At 37.2% G+C, this 19,734-nt stretch overlaps 1 protein-coding gene across 42 annotated transcripts in view; it reads right to left on the reverse strand.

Annotated features, from left to right (window-relative positions):
* TCF4 (transcription factor 4) overlaps positions 1-19,734 on the reverse strand; it is a 345,675-nt gene that overhangs the window by 36,572 nt on the left and 289,369 nt on the right. For all 42 annotated transcript variants that reach the window (XM_033087763.1, XM_033087749.1, XM_033087741.1 and 39 more), the window contains 2 exons: positions 14,879-15,011; positions 384-451 (listed from right to left, as the gene is read on the reverse strand). In XM_033087763.1, the coding sequence (XP_032943654.1) occupies positions 384-451; positions 14,879-15,011 (201 nt within the window). The remainder of the gene's footprint in view (positions 1-383; positions 452-14,878; positions 15,012-19,734) is intronic.

Raw genomic sequence — 19,734 nt, forward strand, 5'->3', positions numbered from 1 at the left:
AAGCCTTTTCCAAAGTGATTTAGAACTGCCCCTTCCAAAGTCGGTCTTAGCTGGTCAATAAGCACCCATAGGACTTTAGAGAAAAATAAGAAATCAAGATAGAAAATCAGTACACCTAATGGCCCTGAGAATGGCCACGAATCCATAACTGAGTACCACTTAGCACCATTGTGAGGAGACAAGATGGAAGAGATCAGCCATGCACTGGAAGCTTAAGAGCTCTCTCCTCCAGTTTTGCAAGGATAATTATGCAAAAAAGCTAGCATTTCCAAAAATCAAAGCTATTTGCCATTCACTTTCTAAAATTCCAAATGTCCGCTTGTGATTAAAGTTCAGCCATCAACACTGGTACATGTGAACGTCCAAAGTCAATATTTCCTCACCGAAGCAAGTGCTTTCCCCAGAGCATCTCCAGTCTGGGAGCTGCCTGCTGCCCCGCTTCCTCTATTTGCTGCAAAAACAAAAGGCAGAATATGAAAAAGCAGGCAGTGAGACATCTAACAATTTTCTATTCCTGGTCCATTTACTCACAATTTAATTGCATTTTTAATGCTAATTACAACACATTAATCTTTAATTAGCATTAATTTGTTTGCTGAGGTAGATGTCAAATATATTCATGTTACATTTTTTACAGATAAAATATAAACCTGACACCTTGGTTTAAAGACAAAGTGTTTTAGTTGCTACTACCTTCCTGCTTGTTACTTAGGAGTAGTTAGTGGTGAATTGTAGTTCATTGCTAAGTTCATTGCTAAGAAGTATGCAGTACTTTCAGGTCTCTGAAGTCCTCAAAGTTTGGCTTTTCTTTATATTTTAAGTAGTCAACTGTATTTTCCTCACAAATAATTTATACCTTTCAAATAAAAAACTGATATGTAACAAAAAGAGGTACTCCTCTCAGAGTTGCACAGTAAACAAAATTAAAAAAAAAAATCTATAACAGGCCTGGCTTCCTAGGACAGAAAACATTTTTAATATTTTAAATAACATATTTTCCACATTGTTAAGTCTATGTCCACATTAAAAATATTTCAACTGTTATGTTACTAAAAGTTACTATGGTCTCCAATTCCAGAGATTAAAAAAAAGTCCACATCATCATGAAGCTATCTCCATCATCTTAAACACTGGTATTTTTACCTATAAAACAGATGAACAAATAGTACTAAGATGTACTCTTAATAAAAAGATGTAGATTCTAGTATATAATTGAAAGCCAGTTCTATGTAGCAAGTATCGTTTGAAGGTAACTTGCCTTTATGAACGGTACACCCAGTGTACTTTTAAGGTCCCCAGCATCCATACAATGCCTATGGCATTTGGTATGTTATGTTTATTAAGGCCTCAACATTAGCAAATTGACACAGTATTTAAATAAAACCCATTAAACGCTAGGGAAAGACATTTTTCAATACTCTGTGAAATAAGAAAAGGAACTCACAAATCCACTGATTAATCCAAGCAAAACTTTATCACACAAATAATTTTTTAAAATCCCCAGCCCTATCCTTGACCCAAGAGAGCAGCTTTTCTGACAAATGTGTCATCCTCAGCGTCTAGGTCTGTAAAAATAGAGTAGTGGGCTGATCTCAACTGGTCAAATTCTCTGCTTCTCTGGGTTATAATTTCACTCTCCTGACCTCTGTTTAGCATAGTTAAATCATGCTTGTTATTTCTATATATTTACATGTTGGGTATGTCAGTTAAACAGTCTTGTGATGTGTGTTTTATTTGGTTAACAAAACCCACACTCATGTTCATGTTTTAATTACTAAAACTGAAAGAACACTGGTATGTGATTAAAAAGAACACAATCACCTTCTGACAAAACAAACTTATTCTTTTTCATATCACAAATTCATATAAAAACATATTGATTATCAGCACTAAGGATTATATATATTATTAGCAAACTTTGAAAATGAGGGCCGGCATCACACAATTGAGCTAGTGGAGGAACCCACAGATATCAGGAGCATTAAAAATACCTAAAATAAGTGATAAATGAAATTATATCTGGTGTGAAAATTAAAATTACTGCATTAGGGAGTTTTTTTTTTTTAATTAATTTTATAGAGAAAATAATAAATATTTTGAAAATACAGAGAGCAGTAACATTTTTTCAGCATATATTATTACCATGGTATTTGGGGCAATTACATATATTTTTTTTCCCTAGAAGCAGTATTATCATACTACCTAAAAATGAGACTTATAGGTCAAAATAATTTGTGACATCTGCTTGATTAGAGAACAGATCTTAATGAAATGAAAGTTCAGAATCACACTGGAAAAATTACGTTATCTGACAAGGAACCGACACCCAAATACAGGACAAGATATTGTTTCAATTACAGATAAAATTTGCTACTGTAGTAGCTTTCAAAAGATTAATTCTTCCTTTGAACAACTTTAAAATGAAAATAGTAAGTGTTTAAAAATATTTTTTCATGAAGCCAAACAGAATTGAAAACCACTAGAAATAGTTTAGGAACATTGAAAAAGTAAATTGTATATATATGGCATAAACATCACACTTTAGAAGAGACAAGATAGGATCATTGTGATTATTTTCATACTACACCTTTCTAACTAAAGTTTCTACTAAGTGCCTGTTGTACAGAGGGAGATATTAGGACTCAGGAAGTGGGGCAAAAAATAGAATCAACGCCTTACCTCACGTTGTCATGAAAATGATTCAGAACACTACAAAGGCTACTCATGGAAGCCGCTGATAAGAGCAGACTATTTTTTTAACACGAAGCCATTCTACCTTGCAGCAGCTGGAGAGCCAAACCCAACGTCTTAAATTTCAAAGCACTTTATTGGGGCCAGTTTGCCCTTTCGCTTGGAATGCCTTTTGTTCTGTTCCAGGAAACATTGGAGAAGACACATTTTCAAGAGTCCCTGAACATGTTAAGCTGCACGGGTCCTTCTGTTCAAGTGTTCTCTTTTTATCTGTGCAATGACCGATAGGTCAAAGGGCACACATAATCAGCAAGCGAATATATCATTAATTCTCAAATGGCATTATTTCTTTTATATTGAGTAAGGCGTCATGTACAGCAAAAACATTCTTCTAATTAAAACCTGTGTTCATCAAATCCTCCTTTTCAGCTTTACTGAAACAGGACTTGATTACTATTCTAGGCCCTGCTTTTTGTCAACTCATATTATTAGTAATTACCCAAATGCCCATAAAACGGAAATAAAGATAAAAACTATTGCCCCTACTTGGTAAAGACTGGATTGGTTTCTTAAGTCATTTTAGCTCTAATCAAGTTTTCGTGCTCAAGTAAAAAACAATCAGTCTCTAGGTAGAGCTGTAACATAAACATGAGTGGAAGACGAGCAGTTGTCAAGAGGAAGTGTACTTTTGTAGGAGGATTCGACACCGCCAGCCACCCAAGCATTGTTCAGCTGGCCTGAACACAGGTGCTGCCGTGGCTGGAGGATGGAGCAGAAAGAAGGGCTTGGTATCTCTGGCTTCACATCGGACCACCCTTAGACTCAATCTCAGCTTTGGGGAAATGGCAATTCACATTAGAACACACCCTAATCAAAACACCAGCGTGAGTGGTGCCTGGGGATTGACTACTGAAAACCAGAATTTGGAAAATGTGTTACCCCCTTTGTTGCACACCCATAAGCTCAGGCTGGAAACATCATGAAGACATAAAAGGAATAAGGAGTGCAATTCATAATGTATTCACCTGAAAGAAGATGACTTCTTTAAAATTTAATTTTTTGTGAACTACCTCCGAGTGACCTTCATATTATTAAACTATTAGAAGCAGCATAACAATGCCATGTGCTTGTTTACAAAAATGACAAAAGAAGGGACATCTCATTACTACATACAATTGTACTACATACAATTTTAAAATCAAAGTTCAAATAAGGACTGTAATGCACTAATTTCAAACAGGAGGGATTTCTAGGAATTGAGGGGGAAAGTTGAACTACATGACCATTTGCAAGAAATGGACGAGAATTAAATCAAACTAGCTTACTGTTTCCATTGGTGGTCTTTGTAACTAAGAAGCCATGATGTTGTTGGATAAAATTCATATACTCTTATGTTCTGTGCCTGTTCATCACCCAGCTGTATTGGAAGGCTCAAAATTCTTATAAAAGACAAAGTGAATCTTATGTGATTACTCTAATAATAAAATAACTGTGAAACCAAGTCCTCAAGGGGAAATGGACATGTCATTTAGCCATTTAGCCACATACTAAAATGCTTCATGTCATACAAACATATCATTAAAAGTGAAAGTTGTAAGCTACATTAATTCATGAACCAGATAGATATTCCAGGGTAACCTTTAGCATATGTTGTATTAAATCAATCTGGGTAGTGTGTTCCATCAACAGTATTCGGTTTGAGGTTTAAAAATATGGAAAATGCCACGTATGAGAAAGCAAACCAGTTAAAGACTAATAAAACAATAATAGTTATTATAACCATCATGGTAGTTGTATGCCCAATTCCCTCTGAGGGGAAGGGAGGGTGTGTAGCCCCACACCACAGGAGGTCACAGCCTCGTAACGTATACAAATGGTTTCTGAGTATTCTCAGGGAACTGTGTAAAACAGGCAGTCCTCTCAATCCTTTTGATTGGGAAGGGCTATTGGATGTTGCAGGTAGGAAAGAAATATGTAGATAGCAAAATATATATGGCTGCTGTCCTGTAGACATTTCTATCCTCTAGAGCTGGTATCTAATAACTTACTACACCTCCTTCTCTGTATGCAAGCTCACTCACATGAAAAGACACTGGACTATAGGGCTTCTGAGACACGCCCAACGTTATAACACTGGAAGGGTGTTAGGAATAAAGTTTGAAGGGCTCTGATGTTGGCAACTCCTGAAGTCCCAAGACTCAGCTTCTCTCCTGTTCATCTACTTCTTAACTGGGTTCTACACTAGTTGAGTTATTATGAATCCGTGCTGTGTCCCATGCAGTATTATTCATATAGTTCTAGGGTGCTTAAAAGACCTTTCCGATTCAGAAATGTCCAGTGTAATCTTCAGTTTGCTGGCAAGGCTTCAGAGACAAATAGTGGACTATGTACCACACATAAAATATTTTACTCTACAATTTTCTCAAAAACCCATGGATAAATGTGTTTAAAAAAAAAAATCGCAACCCACCCAGACCCACCTAAGCACCCAAGACTGCCCTCAGCAGGTCACTTGGACTTGACCTTCAATAGGTTTCCCCTCCCACCAGCTGTGGATCAACATCCCACCCAGGAGGCAGGGCCTGGGGAATCCAGTCAGCATCTCCCCTTCCCAGGGCCTGCTATTTCTACTTATGGCAAATGGAGATGACGTCATAAAGATGGCGACGTGAGCTGAGCCTCTTGAGATCTCCCCTGGAATTTACAACAGACTGAACAACTATATATAACAACACAAAGGACTCCCTGCGCAGCAGACAGGCAAGACTAAAGGGCCCACTACTGAAATCACCTGAAGGTGAGCAAAGTGCGTGAAGGGGGGAGGAAGGGAGAAGCGCGGGTGCAGGACTCAGACCTAGCTCCGTGCCCAGCTTGGTGCTCCGAGCTCGCTGCGTCCCGGAACTACCGCAGCTGCAGGACAGGGAAGAACTCGGACTGCTAGGGCTCTGCTTATGGCCCACAGGGCTGAGGGGGCAGCATATAACACGGCTGAACCCAACGCTCATGGCAGAGACCTCGGAGCAAAGACTGAGGGAAGAAGGCTGAAAACGGTGGTTTAAGCCCTCATTGCCGCAGAGAACGGAAGAGCCTTAGGCATTGAGACTAGCTGACCCTCCGAACCCTCCCAGAGCTCGCCCCGCCCCCACCTGCCCAGTGTTAAAAGTGGAACAGTAGCAGGGTCAGATCAAAAGAACAGAATATTCGCAGTTCTGAAAACTGTGGTCCACAGACACAAATTTGCAGCCCAACTAGTTCCGGCAAAGGGGAGGGAGTTGTGGAATCAGGACTGGCTGTGGTGGTGGTCGCAGCCAGTGCTCTGGCAGTGATCTCTCACAACTCAGCCCGCTCCTGTCCACACCTACCTGGGTGGATCCCTGCAGGAGTAAACAGAGCTGCTGAAACACATGGACTCTGAATCTGGTATAGGAAGAGCTTTGGAACTTCAGAAGCTCTCCGCCTCCCCACACAGACACAGCGCCCTATGACCCAGGCAAACTGTTAACAGAGGAGAAGCCCACATTCCAGGGAATCCTCACATTGTGTGAGAAGCTGGAATAGTGAAGAGAAAATATAACACTACAGTGTGAGAAAGAATAAAAGGCTGCAGTCGGAGAGAAAATAAAACATTCTACCAATACCTACTGGAAAACAAAAGAAAGACCTCTTTCTATCAACCTGTTGCACAACCCACTCCTATAGATGTCTAGGAAGAGAAATAATAAATCATTAATTTCCATGAATAACCAAGGCAACAAGACAGCTCAGAAAGAAAATGAAAAGTCCAGAAAATGAACTTAAAGACATGGAAATATGTGACTTAAATGACAGAGAATTCAAGATTGCAGTTCTTATAAAACTCAACGGATGCAAGAAAACACAGGCAGTTTAATGAACTCAGAAACACAATCAAGAACAAAATGAACATTTTACCAAAGAGATTGAAATTTTGAAAAAGAAGCAAATAGAATTTCTGGAGATGAAGAACTCAATAAAAGAAATGAAGAATGAAGTAGCCAGTTTAGGTAGTAGAGTTGACCAGATGGAGAAAAGAATCAGTGAAATCGAAGATAGAAATCTGGAAATGACATGGATGGAAGAAGAAAGAGACTTGAGACTTAAAAGAAATGAAAGAACTCTACAAGAACTTTCTGACTCCATCAGAAAGAGCAATGTAAGAATATTGTGCATGTCAGAAAGAGAAGAAAGAGAGAAGGGAACACAGAGTATATTTAAACAAATAATCAACAAGAACTTCCCAAGCTTGTGGAAAGAACTGGATCCTTGAATCCAAGAAGCAAATAGAACACCTAATTACCTCAATCCCAACAGGCCTTCTCCAAGGCATATTGCATTGAAGCTGTCAAAAATTAACAACAAAGAAAGAATCCTCAAGGTAGCTAGGGAAAAGAATACGGTAACCTACAAAGGAAAGCCTATTAGATTATCATCAGATTTTTCAACAGAAACTCTACAAGCCAGGAGGGAGTGGAATCAAATATTCAAACTATTGAAAGATAGAAATTATGAGCCAAGAATAATATACCAGCAAAGATATCCTTTAGATATGAAGGAGGAAGAAAAACCTTTCCAGACACACAGAAGCTGAGGGAATTTTCTAATACACGACCTGCACTACAAGAAATACTGAATGAGGCTATTCGACCAGCATCAATAGGGATTATTTGTAACAACCAAAACACAAAAGGGGGGAGAGTAAAGGCCTGAACTGGAATATGGGAATGGAGAACGTAAGCATGTTGAAGAAAATGGAATACTCTAAAATATGAAACTTTCTTTTACATAAACTTAATGGTAACCAATCAAAAAAAAATCCAGAACTGAAATATATAATGCAATAAAAGAAGAAACAGAGGGAAATATCATAAAATACCCCCATACAGAAATAATAGACAACAACAAAAAGGCAAAGAAACAATGGAGACACAGTCTTACAGAAAACCAAAGATAGAATGATAGGAAATCCTCACATATCAATAATCACCCTAAACGTAAATGGACTGAACTCACCAATAAAAAGGCACAGAGTAGCAGACTGGATCAAAAAACTAAACCCAACCATATGCTGCCTCCAAGAGACACATCTAAGCTAGAAGGACAAACGTAGACACAAAGTAAACAGGTGGAAATTGACACTCTAAGTAAATGGTTCCAGAGAAAACCAGGTGTATTCATACTGATATCAGATGAAACAGACTTCAGGATAAAAAAGGTAACAAGAGACAAAGATAGACATTTCATAATGATAAAGGGGACTATACAAGAAGAAGACATAACAGTCATCAATATTTATGCCCCCAATCGGAGCACCAAAATATACCAAGCAACTACTAACAGAACTAAAGGGAGAAATTGACCAAAACACAATTGTAGTAGGGGACCTAAATACATCATTGACAGCTATGGATTGATCATCCAAACATAAAATAAATAAATAGCAGCCCTAAATAACATATTAGATAAAATGAACATAATTGATAATTATAGAACACTTCATCCCAGAACATCAGACTATACATTTTTCTAGTGTACATGGAGCATTCTCCAGGGTAGACCACATATTGAGACATAAAACTAGCCTCAGTAAATTTAAAAAGATTGAAATCATACCAAGCATATTCTCTGATCACAAGGTTTTGAAATTGGATATCAACTGCAAAAAGAAAGCAGGAAAAAAACCACATAGATAAACAACATACTTTTAAAGAACGACCGGGTCAAAGAAAGAATAAAAGGAGAGATCAAAAGATACATAGAAATAAATGAGAATGAAAATACATCCTACCAAAATTTTTGGGATGCAGCGAAAGCAGTTTTAAGAGGGAAATTTATATCATTACAGACCTATTTCAAGAAACAAGAAAAATCCCAGATAAATAACCTCAAGTTACACCTTAAAGAACTAGGAAAAAAAAGACCAAATGAAACCCAAGGTCAGAAGAAGAAAGAAAATAATAAAAATCAGAGCAGAACTAAATGAAATAGAGAACAAAAAGACAATAGAAAAGATTAATATGATAAAGAGCTGGTTCTTTGAAAAGATTAATAAAATTGACAAACCCTTGGCTAGACTTATTAAGATAAAAAGAGAAAAGACACTAATAAACAAAATCAGAAATGAAAGAGGGGAAGTTATCACGGATGCCACAGAAATACAAAGGATCATCCAAGAATACTATGAAGGACTATATGCCACCAAATTCAATAACCTAGAAGAAATGGACAAGTTCTTAGAAACATATAGCCTTCCTACGCTGAATCATGAAGAATTGGAAAATCTAAATAGACCAATCACTAGTAAGAAAATTGAATGAGTCATTCAAAACCTTCCCAAAAGCAAAAGTCCGGGACCAGATGGCTTCATTAGTGAATTCTACCAAACCTTCAAAGAGGATCTAATACCTGTCCTACTCAAACTCTTACAAAAAATTGAAGAAGAGACAATACTGCCTAACTCATTTTATGAGGCCAACATCACCCTGATACCAAAACCTGTAAGGATAACACAAAAAAGAAAACTACAGACCAATATCTCTAATGAATACAGATGCAAAAATCCTAAACAATATTCTAGCAAATCGAATGCAACAATGCATTAGAAAGATTGTTCATCACGACCAAGCGGAGTTCATCCCAGGGGCACAAGGACGGTTCAACATGCAAATCCATCACATAAACAAAATGAAGGACAAAAATCATATGATTATATCAATTGATGCAGAAAAAGCGTTTGACAAGATACAACACCCATTTATGATTAAAACAATCAATAAAATAGGTGTAGAAGGAAAATACCTTAACATAAGAAAAGCCATATATGACAAACCCTCAGCTAATCTCATAATTAACGGTGAAAAACTGAAGCCCTTTGCTCTACATTCAGGAACACGACAGGGCTGTTCCCTATCACCTCTGCTTTTCAACATACTGTTGGAAGTCCTTGCCAAAGCAATCAGACAAGAGAAAGAAATAAAAGGCATCCAAATTGGGAATAAAGAAGTTAAACTGTCACTCTTTGCAGATGACATGATGCTATATATAGAAAACCCTAAAGACTCCACCAAAAAGCTATTAGAAACAATAAATGAATACAGTAAAGTTGTCGGCTACAAAATCAACATACAAAAAAGCCATCGCATTCCTATATACTAACAATGAAATCTCAGAAAAATAGATTAAAAAAGGAATTCCTTTTGCAATTGCAACAAAAAGAATAAAATACCTGCGAATAAACTTAATCAAGGATGTTAAAGACCTATATGCTGAAAACTATAAGACATTTTTAAAAGAAATGGAAGAAGACACAAAGAAATGGAAAGACATTCAGTGCTCATGGATTGGAAGAATCAACATAGTTAAAATGGTCGTATTACCCAAAGCAATATATAGATTTAATGCAATCCCCATCAAAATCCCAATGGCATTTTTTAAAGAAAGAGAACAAAAATATCATCAGATTTGTATGGAACCACAAAAGACCCCAAATAGCCAAATCAATCTTGAGAAAAAAGAACAATGCTGGAGGTATCACACTCCCTGACTTTAGTTTGTACTACAGGGCAACAATAATCAAAACAGCACGGTATTGGCAGAAAAACAGACCAATAGAATAGAATTGAGAACCCAGAAATAAACCCACATAAATATGGACAGATCATTTTTGACAAAGAAGCCAAAAACATACAATGGAGAAAAGACAGCCTCTACAATAAATGGTGCTGGCAGAATTGGAAAGCCACGTGCAAAAGAATGAAACTGGACTGCTATCTGTCACCATGTACCAAAATTAATTCAAAATGGATTAAAGACCTAAGCATAAGACCTGAGGCAATAAATTGCATAGAAGAAAACACAGGTACTAAACTTATGGACCTTGAGTTCAAAGAGCATTTTTTGAATTTTACGTCAAAGCAGGGTAAGTAAAAAACTAAAATAAATGAATTGGACTATATCAAACTTAAAAGCTTCTGCACAGCAAAAGAAACCATTGACAAAATAAAGAGGCAACCAATTGAATGGGAGAAGATTTTTGCAAACAGCGCCTCCGATAAGTATATCCAAAATATACAAGGAACTCATACAACTCAACAACAAAAAAAACATGCAATTGAAAAATGGGCAGAGGACCTGAAGAGACATTGCTCTAAAGAGGACATACAAATGGCAAATAGACATACGAAAAAATGTTCAACATCACTAATCAGAGAAATGCAAATAAAAAGCCCAATGAGGTATCACCTCAGCCCAGTTAGAATGGCTATCATCAACAAGACAAATAGTAAGAAACGTTGGAGAGGCTGTGGAGAAAAAGGAACTCTCATACACTGTTGGTAGGAATGTAGATTGGTGCAGCCGCTATGGAAGGCAGTGTGGAGATTCCTCAAAAAATTACGAATAGAATTACCGTATGACCCAGCAATCCTTCTCCTGGGTTATCTACCAAAAAAATCTGAAAATAGTTATCCATAAAGACATGTGTGTTCCAGTGTTCACTGCAGCTTTATTTACAGTGGCCAAGACATGGAAACAACCAAAATGCCCTTTGATAGATGAATGGATAAAGAAGTTGTTGTATATATACACAATGAAATACTATTCGGCGGTAAGAAAAGATGATATAGGACCATTTGCGACAACATGGATGGATCTTGAAATTATAATGCTGAGCGAAATAAGTCAGAAAAAGTAGAGAACCATATGATTTCACTGATATGTGGTTTATAAAACTGAAAACAACAAAAGAACAAGACAAGCAAATGAAGGAACAAAAACTCATAGACATAGACAATAGTTTAGGGGTTATCAGAGGGTAACAGGGGCGGGGGCTCTAGAAGAGGGTAAACGGGGTCTAATATATGGTGATAGAAAGAGAACTAAGTCTGGTTGGTGAACACACAGTGTGAGATATAGATGATGTATTACAGAATTGTACACCTGAAATCTATGTAACTTTACTAAGAATTGTCAGCCCAATAAACTTTAATTAAAAAAAAAATCCCATCATTAATATAATCTGAATAAGCTTTATTCTTCCTAAGGATTTCACACAAAAAAATGACATTGGGCAGTAGAGGGGAAACACACAAACAAACCAACGAAAAAACAAGAAACGATGGTCATTCTTCCAAACCAAATACAAGCCATCCTAGACTTCAGTGAGCATCTTCCATCTTTGAGATGCAGAGAACAGGAGACAAGGGAGCGTGGTTCCAGAGAGTTTACCTTGTGATACTTCTAGAGCTTATAACTCACTCCACAAGCATTTGTGGTTCTATAATCAGTTCAGGAAAATCGGTGACCTCCAGGAAGACACATTATAACATGAAACTGAGAAATGGGGCAATGATTTTTTGAACTGAAAAAGAAGCTTCCTAAGACATCAACACTGTTTATGAAAAGATTGCACTGCCTTGCAACTTTACACCAAGAAAACTTGAAAAATGTGATATCCATGTGTTAGTGCTTGAACCCCATTCTTACAGCATTAGTATTGCTTACAGTCATTTTCTACAGAATCATGTGTGTAATCTTAAACATGTGTCAGGCTATGTGTTCCCTATTTACCAATTATTTAATTAGCTCTGTGTGTTCTTTGTGATACAGGCAATGTAATATTTCTTTACTTCCTGCATTTCAGAATGAGTGAGTATATGCCAAATATTTTCAAGAGTCTACAGATGTATCCTATTAATCCATACAGTTTGTTAGGGAAGTATCACTAACAGAAGAAAAATCTTCTCTTCTTGTTATACAGACATCCTGCCATCCCTGACTTCTTCCACACTCTGAAAATCAAGCCAAAAACCTAAGAGAATTAAAGTGCGAAGAAACATGAGCCACTCAGACACCATGCAATACTAAAGCTTATTACCATATTTACATTTTCCTCTACATTTTAACTTAAGGAACTGGAGAACAGATTTTAAGGGAGATCATTTCTAGAATGTTCTCCCTTAAAATAATCCTAAAGTAATAACTGTATTTATGCAAATTAATAAAGGTCTGTTCCTCCAAAAAGGATGAATTACCATGTCTACTCATTTCCTGAAAAGATTATAAAGCTTTCTCACATTCTACTAGTTGGTTTTGACAAGTACACCCTTGATTATGGAGTAATTTGTGTAGTAAGTTTGTTCCTAAAAAAATCCCTTTTCGGGGTTCCAAAAATCTCACACTTTTTCCTTTTTAAAATTATAGCTTCCTTATTATTACCTAGATCCTCTGTCCACTTAAACAGAGCCCGATGGTCTGTAACAAGTTAAGTCCACCATTAGTATGTAGAACCTACTACATACTATGAGGATGTAGAACCTACAGCTCCACCCTGACCAGACCAAATGTAGGACAGTAGACATTCCTGTTCATTTACGCGCTAGTGAGCAGCCAACCAGCTTAACTAAAGCAAATCCCATTCCCAGTGAGACTCATTTCCATAGCTCATGGAGGAGGATTATACCATCTCATAATACCTCTTTCTTCCCAAGTCTAAGGCCTCTCTTCCAGAAAAACTATTTTGCAAATCAGTCAACAGAACTTTCAAACCGTGCCTAAGTGTGTTTTCCTCAACTCAAACTTTTGCTCCACCTTTATACCTTCCTAAAAAAGAAAATTACTCAAACCACAAGTAGACAGGAAATCTGCCATGTAAGACAATGAATGACCGGTCACTCTTCTTTATAACTAGACCTCATGACTGCAGAAAGGGGCTTTCCATTTGTCAAACCACACTGAAGTGAAATATGCTTTTCTCACTCTTTCAGTTCTGCACTTCTTTCTTTCTTCTTGTTTTTCAAATCTGCCAAAACTGCACCGATAGCTAACAAAACTTCCCCATGTGACCTCTGTCTATAGCACTCCAAGGTCAAACTGATGCAACACATTTGTAGAAGCTTTGTTCTGAAAAGTTACAAAAATGGAAACGTATTCCTAAATTTGCTTCTTAATAAAACATGATAGTAAAGGGCTGCTAGATGGCTCATCTCAAGTGTGAAATATATTATTGAATAAGCAGGGAGTGTATTATTTACTCAGGATTATATTTGTAACATTTCCAAACACATTTCTTTTTCATCAAAAACTCTCCCACATAAGCGATTCATACATACTACTTCCCAAAGTTCTATAGATGAAATAAAATGAAAAAGGCTATGAACAGTGAAGAGGAGTGAGCAGCAGGATCATTCTGTCACACACTCTTCTCTCTAAAACATGTGAGCGCTCTTATCAGTGACGCACTGGAAGTCCTCCTAAGGCCCCCAGCAAGGTGTAGGTTTGAGCGAGAACCAGAGTAGTGATGACCAGTGACGTCTGAGGGTTAATAAGACCCTGGAGCATCAGGATGCTCATCTGCAGGAGGAGGGAAGTGGTCCAAAGCCAATTCCGAGAAGGTGCCTGCCTCCTCCTCCCCAACCTGAGCTCTTTCTTTCCTGAGCAGCCAGACACCCGCTAGCTCCTCCTTCAGGCCAGGAGAGGGAGAGGACCACCATGGAGAGCATGAAAAATGAGAGGATAATGATGGGTCTGTTAATATGGCAGCAGCTTTCTACTTGAGCCTTAACTTGGTTAGTCAATTCGCTTGATAAAAAGCAACAAATGACTTGTGGCCCACTGACGGCCAGCCATCTCCTCTCCTGTATGTGAACAAACACTCCTGGCCCTGCGAAGGACTCCACAATGCCACGTGCTTCAGAAAGTGAAGCTCATCTAGTTATTACTGCTCACCTGTGAATTTCGCATGAGCCAGTCTCCAGCAGACTGTGGCATGTCATATTTAAGAGCAGAGCATGGTGACTGAGTTTGGGAAGTGGTCAATTAGAGACACTAAGCCCTCTACATCTCATTAGTCTTCAATGGTTCACCTCATGAAAGTTCATTTTGCTTGCTGCTTGAGAGGATGAGAAGCAAGGTAGTTTGGGTCCTTTAAAAATCTTGTTCAATCTAATGACTCACAACAGACAAAGTAGACAAATTTCAGTTTCTTGTGGGAAAAAAAGTGATTATAGTCAAGCCAATGACTATTTCTGTTTGGTTCATTTGTTTGTTCATTCAGTTATGTGACAAAGACTCATTGCCTGACTGCTGTTCAATTATGAGGGGGAAAAAGAGGTCTTTCATTATTAAATACTGACAGTGACTTTTCAGCATCAGAATTGGCATTTCCGAGACTCACCCATTATACTGTCTGTCCCGTTGGCAGGAGGCGTACAGGAAGAGGTGCTGTAATGGTTGGTACCACTACGGTGGAAAGTGGACATTGGAGGAAGGCTGGAATTGATGTCTGCTGAAGAGTGTGATGGATAGCTCTGTGGCAAGAAGCAGAAAAAAGGAGGTCATGTTCAACCATAAAATATTTAGTGGGTTAGTTTTCTAAAACTTCTTTCAGAACTCTTCATTCGGAGATGGGGAAAGCCCTTAGTATTTCAAAATACCCAAGAATATATCTTGCTTAGATCTGACAGATTTCAGTTTTCTAATACTAAAATACAAAAACACAATAATGGTAATGTAGGACATTGAGAAATTATCACAGTCTCTAACTCTAAAAATTACTGCTTGAAACCATCTCTGACTTCAGCAGCGTAAAAGAGCATTGCTACTATTCTCCGTATGGCCTATGGATCAAATAAGAAAGATTCCGTGATACAATGAATGAAACAGCATCATGACACACAGAATGTACATTTTACTTCACCCTGACCTTCTGGACGCTAAATGGCAAAGAGGAACCCATCTCAGATCTTCTTCCTGCCAAACTGGATCATCATTCTGCACTCCAGCATGAACAAAATGGCAAAGGAGAAATTTAAAATGTATCTCTCCAAAGTATCAATGTGTAAAGCCTTAAGTCAATGACCATACTGAATTAAACTGGAACAAATGAATTGAGAATGACGATTCGATTTCTTTCTTTACATCTCTTCTCCATTAGCAATCTACCATATAGGTGACTAGGAAAAAAGAACATCATCTTTACAGAGTCATTTGGTTTAAGGCTTGGCTTTCAGTTCGATTATCATACCAGTTGTCCAAATAAGCTGCATTCCTTGGGGCGTATCACAGTGCCAGTAAGGTGGCAAATTAGGTGCTATTCATCCATCTGCTTGGGAATAAGCAGATCACTAAGAGGGACACAGTAATTTACAGAAACACATCGAGCTATTTTCTTGTTAAAGATAATAAGTAGCTTAAACTGTTTTTCTCAGCGGCATCTGAATGTGTTACAGACATGTAAAGAAAAAACATTTAAGCTAAAATATGCTTTTTCCTTACACATAATATATTAATGGGCTATTGGTCTTTATTATATCATTATTGGAGATTCTGTTACTACTGTTCAATATAAAATTGAGATTAAACATGATGCTGATGGTCAGAGGTACTTAAAGCCCAGACACTTATTCACAAGGAGTGAAACCCTAGGTCTTGGTATTTTCAAGACCCAGGGTTTTGAGAGGGTCTTGAGACCCTCTCATTCTGCGAGGTCAATCTCAGGTTCTATCTCTTCCTTGATAATTTCTTACGACTTCCAACTCTTCCAAGATCTCTTCTCTCTGAATCCCTACTGAATTTACATTCTGCACTGTGCCATGTAACGATTATATGCTGCTTTTCATTGTTTTCTCTTCTAAGTGCATTTCCACCTACACTGTAAACTCTTTCAAGGGAGGGAATAGAGCTTACACCTCTGCATCCCACAACTTACAGCTGAGTGCTGAACACATAATTATCCTATATACTCAGTGAACAACTGGTTATCAGTTACATTTAATAAATAGTGGGCTGAAATACTAGTAATTTGAGAGATAACCAAACAGTCTGGAAAATGAAACTACATTTCAGAGCTAGGTGTCACGCCTTTGAAAATATTATCTCTGCACACTCAAAATAGTCCAAATGAAAGGTCAACTTCAGTGAAAAAGTTGACATGATGCCCTTAAATCTTTCCAAGTTCCCAAGAATGCCTTTCAAACTTTTTAATTTCATGGACTTCTTTGCTTGACCAAAAAAATTCCTTAGGCCACCTGCTAAACTCATTTCTACTTGTTACTTATGGAATACCCCAAGTAGTCCATGAAATTTTCTCCAAAGAATGATAGACCCCACATTCAATAGTGCAGCTAATGTGAAACTCTGAATAAGCCACAGAACACCAAACTGAGAAGAGCTATACCTACTCGAGAGCTAAAGACTATAATAAAGTGGAGAAAAAGAAACAGAATAAAGAAAAAGAAAGCTAACAGAAAAAGAGATGGTTTCAGTTCTGTTCCATACTGAGTTTCTGTAGAATAGAGAGACTTTATAAATCAGTCCCTACTACGCAGAAATCAAAACACAAGAAAAGAATTATGAAAACTATTTAAGTAACTATTAACAATTACAGAACGAAACAGGATATAGATTATCACATCACTGATAATTTTTAGACTCCTTAACTTGGTATAAAATGCACAGCAATTCAGGATTTGACAAAGGGTTAATCCTGAGTTCAGAGGCTAAAACGAAAAGTTCTTCCCCACAAATTTTAATGAGGAAACCAATACAATCCAACTGAAAATAAAATCAGTTATTTTTAGAGACTCACAGAAAATTAGATGCTGAAAGCAATTAATGAGGTTTATAACTAGATCATTTTACAAGGAAAAGTATGTTGAAAACTACTGTCACTCAAAGACATAATAAATACACCACAGCGACTATTAGTGATATGTGAATAATGTGTGTTTTAGAGTATTTAGGGATCAACTATAAGGAGTCTTACTCCAGCTATTAATACTCTCTGCCCTGCCTTGCTTACTACTATACAAAGGGAAAGGGGAAGTATGATAAAGTGTTATGGCCTTACATGCCCACTATTTAGATATTTTTACTTATGATATCCAATGACAGTGTATTTGGAGTCTATTGATAGAATAAGTGTTAAAAATGTTTCCATTAGTGATGTTTTTATCAACCTATGGGTTGATAATGCAAAGATCACAAAATATAATAATTGGTAGCACATCCTGAGAATAAAATCATGCTTTGGGTTAAGGCAGGGTTTCACAGCCTTGGCACGATTGATCTTTTGTGCCAAATGATTCTTTGCTGGGGGCCGGGGGGGCCTCTCCTGTGCACTGTGTTTTTATCAGCATCCCTGGCCTCTATACACTAGATTCCAGTAGGGGGGTGTTACACAACTATCCCCCAGGTGTCACATCCAAAAATGTCTCCAGACATTTCTAAATGTTCTCCAAGGGGCAAAATCACACCCAGTTGATCATCACGGGGGTTAGGGTTTATGTCACAAAAAATAGAAGACAACAGAACTTCCTTTTTATTAAAATTCCAGACTCCTAGGACTATTTCACCCTGTGGTGCAAAGACTACGCCTAAACCATGACAGATAGCAAGGACTCTATCTTATTTTTAAAAAGATCTCTGCCAGCTCATTCCAAACTTACATCTACAAGAACCCATTCTAAAGCTTAACCACAAACTCCATTCTTTTGAGTGATTTTACATGTGTATCTCTACATGTGACATCGTAGTGATTAACTGTGGGGTTGTGCTATATAGGCTGAAACTCTAAAGGGAATTTGAAGAATCAATACTGGTGACTTGAGAGTTGCTACTGAAATGTGTGGATTTTAAGCTTTATAATTTACACATTCTATTATAACATGGTATAAAGTGACGATGATGACAACAATGTTTCTAAAATGTTACACCTTTAGAGATAATACTAATTTGGCCAAATTATACCCAAACTAATACAAGGAAAGCTCTTCTTCTTCTCAAACTATTCCTTTGTTCAACATGGAATGGGCTAAAAGTTAAGCTCGAAAATAGTAAGGAACGAGCAATATTTTCAACTGAAAGGACAGTACCTACTATATATGCAAATAATTCTCAGTCAATGTCACATTTTTAAACGTCACTTCAGCAAGAGATTTTCGAATGGGTAAATACTGAAATTACAATGATTACTAGATATAATAATTCAACAGCTTCCTATCAATGAGAAAATTCATACTGCCAGAGCCTTAATTCATTTGGCCTTTTTAAAAAACAAAACCTGTAATCTCTACGATCTGCTACGTGATCATGTTAAGAACGGAAACCCTATGTTTTGTGATAGATAAATGACATTACAAATACAGCATTTGATGCAACCTGTTGGGTTACTCCTTTCAAATGATCTCTCTTCCCAGTTGTTTTGATTCTTCTTATTGTTTTGGTTCAGCAAAACTTTTTCGAAAACCAATGTAGTTGGTTTCCTTTTAAAAGTTACACGTTTTGTGCATTTGAGCACATTTTAAAGATACCTCCCCCAAGCAGGGAACTTGGGATAAAATCAAACCACCTAAATGAAAATTCTAGACCATGATAGGAAAAGAAAAAAGAAATATAAGAGGGAAGAAAAATAAATGTCAGATGGACAACTCTTAAAAGGATTGAAATTCCAACATATTAACATAGTGCCAAATTTTTTCATGTGTAATCAAAACTTTCCTTGCTCGTAGGACACATGTAAATTTGATCATGAGTTCCTTAGAGAGGTGGAAAATGATGATGGAGAAATAAAAATGTTAGCCAAGAAGAAATTCTAGCATAATAATAGTTGATATTTCTCTAAGCTTTCACTCTAATACCTCGAAGTAGGAGGTGAGAGAAGAGAAAATTTGAAAGTAAATCATCTGTTATTTACTGAAAATGTGATGAATTTTGAGATAGTTTGTGATTTACACATTCAAACCTGGGAGATGATATAAAAAGTGAATTCCATCTCCACCATTTGCCTCTCATTACCGGATAGGTTAATTGACCAAAGAGTGTCTCTCTCACTAGGACTAAATAAATAGATATTTTGAAGGATTTCAGAAATCTTAACTTTTGACTAGGATATTAGTCACCTTTCTATATCTTTAGTGGTTGAGCGAAAGAGAGGAAATGCTATGGAAATCCAGAAATTACTATTTCCTATACCAGAACAGAAAAAGAAACATAAATCTGAGTACTACAAGGAAAAAAAGGGCAACTTGCAAG

The sequence above is a fragment of the Rhinolophus ferrumequinum genome, chromosome 19, assembly GCF_004115265.2.
Source record: "Rhinolophus ferrumequinum isolate MPI-CBG mRhiFer1 chromosome 19, mRhiFer1_v1.p, whole genome shotgun sequence".
NCBI lineage: Eukaryota > Metazoa > Chordata > Mammalia > Chiroptera > Rhinolophidae > Rhinolophus > Rhinolophus ferrumequinum.